This window comes from Ursus maritimus, unplaced genomic scaffold, assembly GCF_017311325.1.
Source record: "Ursus maritimus isolate PB19 unplaced genomic scaffold, ASM1731132v1 scaffold_24, whole genome shotgun sequence".
NCBI classification, from domain to species: domain Eukaryota; kingdom Metazoa; phylum Chordata; class Mammalia; order Carnivora; family Ursidae; genus Ursus; species Ursus maritimus.
In genome coordinates, this window is record NW_024424897.1 from 19,624,868 (window position 1) to 19,634,325 (window position 9,458).

Below are 9,458 nucleotides of genomic sequence, written 5' to 3' on the forward strand. Positions count from 1 at the left end.
CACAGATGAACAGAAAGAGTAGAATTTGCCTGGGCTTTAATGTGACATTCTGTGGGGTGGGGAAGGTGATAGTTAGTACATACAAACCTCAGAAAAGCATATGTTCTAACAACAAAATCAAAACCCGCTGATCCAACAGCTAAGTAAAAACGAACCACTGTCCCCGTCCCAACCACCACCGGCCCAGCCCCAGCCCCAGCCGCATTTCCCACCTCATTCTCATCAGCCCTGCCTGCCACACCAGGACGCACCGACCTGGCCTCGGTCAAGGCTAGCTGAGATGCCTGCTTGAATGAAAGCTTTATATGAACAGACTCTTACAACGACTGTAGCTCTATCTGTAAAGCTGTCAGGGGTCTAAGTTTTTCTAGAACTAAAGATCAGACTTTCTAAGAGGGAGGGGAGCCAAATGACATGGTGACTATAACCTGATCGGATAAGCTTTCAACTGGAACCCAAGAGTTCCAGCAAACTCTCCCAGAAGCGGACAGGGTCTCTGCCCAGAAACAAAGGACTTCCTAGATCAGGGAAGGGAAAAAAGCTTAATGTACATCAGCCCGTGGCTACAGAATACAGAATTAAAAAAAAGAAAAAGAAAAGGCTCCTTTCCTTCAGTGGAGGATTCTGGAGTGTTAGTTAGAACAACTCTTTTACAGGCATGTGGGCAGATGCTGATTGGGTGTTGCTTCTTCCCGTTTCCCACGCATTGCGTTCAGCAGGCTCCCCAGAACCAGAATTTCTAAGTCAACCTGACTTGGAAAAGCTTGGGTTTATTAAGGCAAAAGGACTCTTTGAATGCAAAAACCAGGCAGAACTGGGGTGAAGTCAGACAAATGGCAATGAGTGCTAACCTGCCAGTGGGGAAAAGGAGCTAAAGAAACAGCCCCTAGACCCACTTCTTCCAGGTTCTGATCAGGGAGCCCAAAGGAGGCAAGGGTTCAAAAACTGCTCTCCTGCAAAACGGCCTTCTGGGCAGCAGCACGATGTGCCAACAGGTTTGGTCAACTGACCTGGGGTCCCTACTCACAGCTTCACCTCTTGAGGTGCCCGTTTTACCACAGCTTACAGACCACCAGAACTCAGTGTCCGGGCAAAGTCTCTCTCCTTGTAGCAGGGGTTCTCCCGTGCTGGTCAGAAAACCAGCTGCATCAGAATCACCTTTAAATTAAATACAGATTCTCAAATGCTACCTCCAGAAACTGTACACTTAGGTCTGGAGTGGGGCCTGGGAAATCTATGTTTAAAAAAACATTTCCCCAAGTACAAACTGTATCATCATTTTTACTGTCTATCAAAATTGAAAATGCAAGCACAGACAAAAAATGCATGTACCCTTTGAGACTCAGCAGTCCCACTGCTGGGAACATCTATGTTTATGAAATTTTATCAAGGTACATGGACAGCGATGTTCCCTGCATTCATATTTGTAATAGCAAAGAACTGGGAACAACCAACACATCCATCAACGAGAGTGATTACACAATTTTAGCATATCCAACAAAATGTTCTATGGAATTAGACAACTAGATAACTATAAAAGAGTGAACAATCTCCCAGGATACACTAAAAAATTTAAAACCTAATAAATCAAGGGGCAGAAGAGTGCCACAGTTTAAAACACAATTCCTAGTATGTTTTAAACACATACATATACATGTACAAACATATATACATATTTATATTAATGGATAAAAGATAAATGCAGAAAAAATTTGGAAGCAAAATTGTCCCTGCCTTTGAGCAGGAGAAGGGGTCTGGGGAGAGGGGGACTTTCTGTACTATTTGCACTCTCTAACCTACTGTTTTATTTTTTCTAACCTGTTGCTTTAATTTCACTTTTTTTTGTGTTTTTGTTTTAGTAGGGCTTGAACTCATGACCCTGAGATCAAGAACTGAGCTGAGATCAAGAGCCAGATGCTTAACCAACTGAGCCTCCCAGGTGCCCCCTAATTTTACTTTTTAATGTCAGTAGGGGATTGCCTAGGTCATGGAATTAAGGGCCATCTTTATTACTTCTTCTTTCATTATAATACCCTAAGAAACAAACAAATTTAAAGTTTGCCAGGTGATTCTGATGTGTAGTCAGATTCGGGAAGCCCTGAGACCCTGGGCACCTGCAGGAGGTCATGCGAACTTTACACCTGACAACCCTCAGAAGGTGGACTGCAAGGACAACAAAGGTCACTGGGGACAGGAGAGGACCCCAGTGTACCTGACAGGGGTTACAGAGTCCAGGCAGCCTTCAGGCTTTAAGGCTCCCAAAACTGAAGGTCATTTCTGAAGCTTTTCCCAACCAGCAGACAGTGAGAGGCAGACAGGTGAACCACCTCCCCCGGCAGACACTAACAAGTGTCCCTTCACGACACAGGACATGAGAGTTATGGGAAGAGGGGATGAGACATATACATCAGCAGAAAAAAGAAAAGAAAAAAGTAAACCGTGACACACCATTTATAAACAACCAAGAGGACAGAGAAGAGAACACAGATCAGTGATCGTATCCTCAAGAGCTTAGGGTCAAGAATCCAGGGCCCTTGTTGTAAAATGACCATCCTGATGCCTTCAGGCTGCTCTCTAGAACCAGATATTTCGCTAAAGAACTAGTGGGGCGAAGAACACCCCGTGAATGTGCAGCTTTCCAGACTGGGGACATTTAGTTTGGATAGTGTCACGGAAGAGGATGCCAGAGTTAAAAGCATCAAGACTGATGCCTCAGAAGCACATCATAAATATGCTAAGACCAGCAGAAAGAAGAGCACTGGGAAAGTGTGTCCATACATGGATGGTATGTGCTTTGTGGGCTTTAAAAAAAAAAAAAATTCTCATAGGAAAGGCGACAGTAAGTCCCTATTTGAACATAATTTCAAGCAGCAACATTAAATTATCTTCTGATCCAAAATGTCAGCCCTTTGAGACTCATTCTAGAAGGATTACAGCAGGTTTCTAAGTTTAAAATGATCAGAAACACCTAATGAAGGAAATGGTTATCCATCTAAATATTTCATTTTCTTTTAAAGGAGTATGTTGCCACTAGATCACACTAGTAACATACGTGATCACTGCTGGTGAGATTTTAAACATCTTATTGATTACCTAGAATAGACCAGGCTAAGTTGATAATCAACACATTAAAAGAGTTTGGTTAAGAGATGTTTTTAAGGACAAATACTGAAATGCTTAACATTCAAAGTGCTGTTGCTGAATCATGAGTTGGTATTTAGAGAAGGAAAGATCCAAACAGATGACTTTGCTTACTGCCTCAGATGCAGAGAGCGCATGAGACCCGTGGCAGGTTGGAGGTCTCAGTGGAGCAGCTGAGGATAGGAGGGCCTCTGAGTCTCTCACAAAAGAGTGGACATGTATACGGTCCCACTGGCAGAAGAGTAAGTCAGAGCTAAAATGGACCCAATGTTCACGCGTTCCTCCAAAGCAGAAGTTTAAAGAGCAGGGAAATTAATTCAAGAATCACAGAAATGTTCTTGCTCCACACTGAAAAATCATCTAATACATGGTTATAAAAGACAGACATGAAACTGGAATGAGTCCAAGAGTTGCCATCTTGGATTAAGATGATGGAATTCTGAGAGGGTACAACAGTCACTTTGCTTCCATAGACATGACTGTACTTACAGTTTTTAATAGAAACTTAGTAGACCAATGGCAAAAGATGACATTAGAATCTATTCATAAGAGGTGGAAATCTTTTCTGTCATCGTCTCAGTGAGTAACAAGGACGTACTTCCCAAGAGCACACATGTCCCATGCTCTCAATATAATTGAAAAGAATTCTGCTGCACTGTTTGCCACCTCTTTACACAAAATGTGATGGTTTGTCAGTTTTAATTCACTCACTGTTGCAGCCGCTGCTGCCTCTAGTCCCTGCTGGCTCGGGGTTGGGCTGACTGGGGCCTCCACAGGCTGCCCTTCCTGATAGTGAATGGAAGAGAAGAGGAAGGGAGAAAGAAACAAAAGAGGGAGGGAGTGAGGGGGGGAGACGAATGGAGGGTACATGGAAGGATGAAGATGGTCAGAAAAGGGAGAAGGAGGGTCTTGTAACTCAGCTGCTCTCCAACAGGAATAATAATCTAACAGCCGTATGAGAGTCATGCAATAAGATCTTTTGGGCTTTACCAGGTAGTATAATAAGTAAGCATTATTGCATAGCCAGAAATGAAAATTTGGCAACTTAAGTGTGTGTGTGTGTGTGTGTGTGTGTAGAATTCATAAGCGCACATACGTTAAGTAAACACAAGTGTATGTGCTGCTTTTTAAAAAGAAAAAAAAAATCAATGTTCTTTAAACCAAATCTTTTTTCCGGATGTCTTGGTTGGTGAAAGTATCATGGTCTCATTTTAAAAGAAAATGTCTGAGCGTCAGCCCTGTGGTTGCCCAGGCAAACCACATGAGTGGGTTCACCTACCTGCAGCTCTTGCAGCCTTGATTTGGCTGACGCTGCATCTAGGCAGGCCCAGACCTGGATTATGCTGAGCACAGCACGAGCAAAGCACGACCGGGAAGGTAAAAACTTATGACCTGTTTCTTCTACCTGAGCTACTCAAAGCTGAATCCAGACGTTCGAACAGCAAAAACATGTGTTTTTTGTTTTTTAAATTTCAGCAGGTCCAGTGCTCATGCTGGGTTATGACACAAGTACATTTTAACAGTACATAGACATGTGCATGATTCATTATATCTGATGAGGAATTGCCTTGATCGTAAGGGAAAAAAAATCTAGTAACTTTCAGCAATAAAAATACACCCACCAAATGCTTCCTCCTCAAATATTGATGGCGAAGGACCAGTGGTTTAAATAGGAGCATCCAAGGTACACAGAGTAGCGCAACGACTACCAGGAAACACTGAATTCCTTTCTACAAAGTAAGGACAAGGTGCATCACATTAATCAAACACGCAGTTTCCAACTGCAGCCCAAATCTCCCCCCAAACAGTACTTTCTTACTGATCTAGGAATAACACTACCTAGCTTCTCAAAATAATTAGCAGATGTTGTGGCAAAGCCCAGGAATTGTCTCATAGGATCAGAGTTGTAAATTCTACCCTTTGTGGATACAGGAATTACATTAGATCCTCTGAAGCTAAGGAGGATGGGCTGAATTTAGGTCTGGATGTACAGGCTGAAAACTAATACCACAGAAAGAGATTTTTAAAGGCTTTTCCAGAGCCACAGAAATATCTGGCTTCCTCATCTAGGGTAACCACCTAAGACAGTCCAGCTCTGGGTTGACGCACCTGCCCAGAATACAGCATCGAATTACTAGAGTCCCCGTAGGAAAAGAGAAACATGTTTATAAAATGGATCAGAAGGCTTGGCGCTTTCTCAGATGTATTGGCATTATAGGCTGTCCACTTGTAAAATATGAGGATAACCAAGTAGCCAAACAAAGAGGTCATGAAGATTATTTCAGGAATAAATCCAAAGTAGATATTCAGGGGCTTCTTGAAATAGCTAAAAAGGAAGAGAGGAAAAAAAAAAATGTTAAAAGTGAACAGACCCAGGGATGCCTGGCCGGCTCAGTCAGTGGAGAATCGGACTCTTGATCTTGGGGTCGTGTATTCAGGTCCCATGTTTGGCATAGAGCTGACTTAAAAAAAAAAATGGTGAGCAGACCCAGGGTCACCCCTACACCAAATGGAGTACTTACTAGATTTTCTACCTACAGCTCCCTCAATTCTGTCTTTACCACTTTAAGAAGCAACAGCCAGGAGCGCTGGAGGCCAACAGAGACAAAGCAGCATTAACCATGACTTCTAAACTTTTGGACCTTGAACGGCTTGGTACCACCCCCACCCATCTTTTCCCATGAGAAAGAGACTGGAAAACACAGTACATTCTGGGACCACAGTTCATAATTTTATGTGAGTTACACATAAAAGAAAAAAGTAACTCACTCATTTTGATGAAAATGACATAAGGTTTTTTAAAGATCTTTACTGCAGTTGTGAATTGTTAAGGGACTAATATTAATTAAGCCTCATTTAAGAATATGAGATTGTTATAAAAGCACTTCTTTAACATAGAACGGGGTTCTGAGTTACTAATCCCTCCCCAAAGATGTCATGATTTCTTTAGGCAAAAGCATTATCTAAGCTATGCACGTTCTTGTGACATAAACACAGCAACTCACGTGTGGTTGAAGAGGCTCAAGGTGACTCCAAACATCATGTGGATGATGCCTAGGATAACAGACGTCTTCATTTTAAAGGAGTTGAGAAAGGTCAGTTTGTTGGTAGCAATGTTCCAGATCTGTCACAACCCAAGGAAACAAAAAGGCATTACAGAGTTTGTGAATAGGATATTATTATTCACCTATATATTTTTTAAGTAAGCTCTACACCCAATGTGGGGCTAGAACTCCTAACGCTGAGATCAAGAGTTGTGTCCTCTACGAGCTGAGTGAGCCAGGCGCTACTATTCATCTGTTTTTTTAAAGCTTTTTTTTAATTATGGAAAATTCTAAATATAGACTTAAGTAGAGAGGACAGTGTAACAAACTCGCATTTACCTATGACCCAGGTGAACAATTACCTATTGACTCAAGGTCAATCTTATTTTATCATACAGACAACCTACTCCCCACCTCTGTATTATTTGGAAGCAAAGTCCAGATATCATGTATTTTACCCGTAAATATTTCAGACTCTTTTTTTTTTTCTTCTTTTGAGAGAGAGAGAGTGCCCACATGCTGGGGACGGGGAGGCGAGGGTGGGGAGAAGGGGCGAGGGAGAGAGAGAATTTTTTTTAAAGATTTTATTTATTTGAGAGAGAGAATGTGAGAGAGAGCACAAGCAGGGGGGAGGACAGAGGCAAAGGAGAAGCAGACTCCCGGCTGAGCAGGGAGCCGAAGGCAGGACTTGATCCAAGGACCCCAGGATCACGACCTGAGCCGAAGGCAGATACTTAACTGACTAAGCTACACAGGCGCCCGAGAGAGAGAATCTTAAAGCAGGCTCCACACCCAGTATGGACATGAGACTCAATCTCATGATCCTCAGGTCATGACCTGACCTGAAATCAAGAGCAGGACACTTAACTGCCTGAGCCACGCAGGTGCCACACCCCCCTTCCTCGGGTAAGGACTAATTTTTTTAAAAAAAGATTTTATTTATTTGACAGAGAGAGACAGTACACAAGCAGGGAGAATGGCAGGCGGAGGGAGAAGCAGACTCCCCACCAAGCAGAGAGCCTGACATGGGGCTTGATCCCAGGACCCTGGGATCATGACCTGAGCTGAAGGCAGGCACTTAACCAATTGACCCACCCAGGCGCCGCAGGACTAATTTTTTTTTAAAAACATGACCACAATACTCTTATCACTCCCCAAAGCATTAACAACCGTTCTTTAATATCATGAGACATATAATCAGTATTTAAACTTCCCTAATTGTGCCCCAATTGTTAAAAAAATGATTCATTTATTCAAAGTAGAGTCCAAATCAGGTCTCTACGTTGACACAGCTCTTAAATATCTAATCTATAAATTCTCCCTCTACTCTCCTTTTTTATTCCTTACAAAATATTTGAAGAAGCTGGGACATTTATTTTGTAGATGTTCCCACAGTCATTGTTTTGCTGATCATATCCCCACGGTGCTATCGTTCCATCTATTTTTATTTTTTTTAATTTTATTTATATATTTATTTGGAAAATAAGAATCTATTTGAAATGGGAAAAAGGTAAAAAAAGGAAGGAAAGAAGGAAGGAAGGAAGGAAGGAAGGAAGGAAGGAAGGAAGGAAGGAAGGATTTTAGCCTGAAGGATAAATGAGTCATGAGGAAACACCTGGAGCTCAATACATTCTTTTCCCCAGCGTTGGAGTTTCACAGTTCTGTGGGATCCATAAGCTTGTCATTCACCTGTTCTTCCAGTCTGTCTTCTGGGGGAGTTCCATCTATTTTTAAATATTAATTGCCTTAAGCTTTGTCACCAAGGGCTTTGACATCTGTACTGTTTTCCACAGTTCCTCTGCCTCTGCTTGACCATCAGATCACGTTTCCTAAGTCAATGCCTCTGACACAGTCACTGCCTTGTGCCCAAACTTACGACGCACCCCTATCGTCTTCTTTCGGATAAAGTGCAAACTCAGTAGCAGGATAAGCCAGATCTTCCACCAGCGAGCCTGGCATCATTTTTTCTGAACCGGTTTCCCTGTGAGGAGCTCATCCTTGGTGACTTCTAACCTGAAAACTTGTGGCTGGTTCTCTCTCAGCCCATCTCCCCCGAAATTCAGTTCTATGGCTCCAACTGCCTAATGGACATTTACACCTGTGCGTCCAACAGGCACTTCAAACTCAACACCTAAGCATCACATGAGATGTACGCAAGACAACAAAACAAAACAAAACACAAAAAACTTTCTGTTAAGTACAGAATACTATATAACGTTACCTAATATTATTATTAGACTCTAAGCTACTTGAAGGCAGGAGGTACAACTTAAATAATGTGTTCCCCCAGCAAGCACGATGCCTGCACACAACAGGGATTCAATAAACATTTGTTAAATGCATATGTGAAATGTTACTCAACCTCTCCAAGCCGTGGTCTCCGTATCTGTATGGTAGGGGTAGCAGTACTTCCCTGTTAGAACTGTTGGAGTGGAATCAGATGTGCCGAGGGCAGAGTACAGTGCCTGGCCTACAGGGACCATTGCAGTAACATTTGCTTTTATAAGAATCAAAACGAGTAACCCCACCTCTATGCTTTTGCACACACTTCTCCTCATCTGTAACAATCTGAAATATTTTTTAAAGGCCAAATTAATGCCCATTTAAGAAACCTTGATCTTTCTGGCCCACAAGGATCTGTTTTCCTCTGGAACTCTGTACTCCTTCCTGTCTAATGCTCATTCTTCTACTCCTCCCCCATTCCCCTTTCAGCACACAACACAAAAGATTGGATCACACTTTGTTTGCCCAAAGTTTTTTTGTTTTTTTGTTTTTTAATTCTGGGAAAAGTTTCTGTAAGTATGTAAGGATAAAAATGGAAATCTAAAAATCCATAGGAAAGAACTGCTTCTGCTTTGTTAAAATATCTGCTAAAAATAAAAACCAAACTAAGTTAAACAGAAATAAACTGGGAAGGAATTTTAGAAGTCAATCTTCCCAGGGTCAAAATTATTACGCACCTCTGAAATAAGCAGCACAGGAAAAATTATTCGGCTCCCCAAGGCCCTTGGCTTTCTTATGGTTTGGAAGTACTCTAGACAGATACACAAAGGCTTTCCAAAAATACTTCAACTGAAAACCAAATAACTATCTTCAATTCAATTCTCTCACTTCAGGGTTACAGTTTAAAAATCTGGTGTTAGGGGCACCTGGGTGGCTCAGCTGGTTGGGCATCTGACTCTTGGTTTTGGCTCGGGTCATGATCTCAGGGTCATGGGATCAAGCCTTGTAACGGGCTCTGCGCTCAGCACGGAGTCTGCCTGGGACTCTTTC

General features: G+C 42.3%; 1 protein-coding gene and 1 long non-coding RNA gene across 7 annotated transcripts in view; one reads left to right on the forward strand and one right to left on the reverse strand.

Annotated features, from left to right (window-relative positions):
• Positions 1 to 9,458, reverse strand: part of ATP6V0A1 (ATPase H+ transporting V0 subunit a1) — a 58,884-nt gene that overhangs the window by 13,650 nt on the left and 35,776 nt on the right. For 5 of the 6 annotated variants that reach the window (XM_040640599.1, XM_040640598.1, XM_040640596.1 and 2 more), the window contains 3 exons: positions 6,147 to 6,265; positions 5,251 to 5,467; positions 4,764 to 4,871 (listed from right to left, as the gene is read on the reverse strand). In XM_040640599.1, coding sequence (XP_040496533.1) covers positions 4,764 to 4,871; positions 5,251 to 5,467; positions 6,147 to 6,265 — 444 coding nt within the window. Of the gene's footprint in view, positions 1 to 3,852; positions 3,928 to 4,763; positions 4,872 to 5,250; positions 5,468 to 6,146; positions 6,266 to 9,458 lie in introns of all 6 variants that reach the window. The other variant, XM_040640597.1, reaches the window with a different exon arrangement.
• LOC121104987 overlaps positions 4 to 9,458 on the forward strand; it is an 18,248-nt gene continuing 8,793 nt past the window's right edge. The window contains exon 1 of the long non-coding RNA XR_005837376.1: positions 4 to 1,939. This is a non-coding gene — a long non-coding RNA (uncharacterized LOC121104987). The remainder of the gene's footprint in view (positions 1,940 to 9,458) is intronic.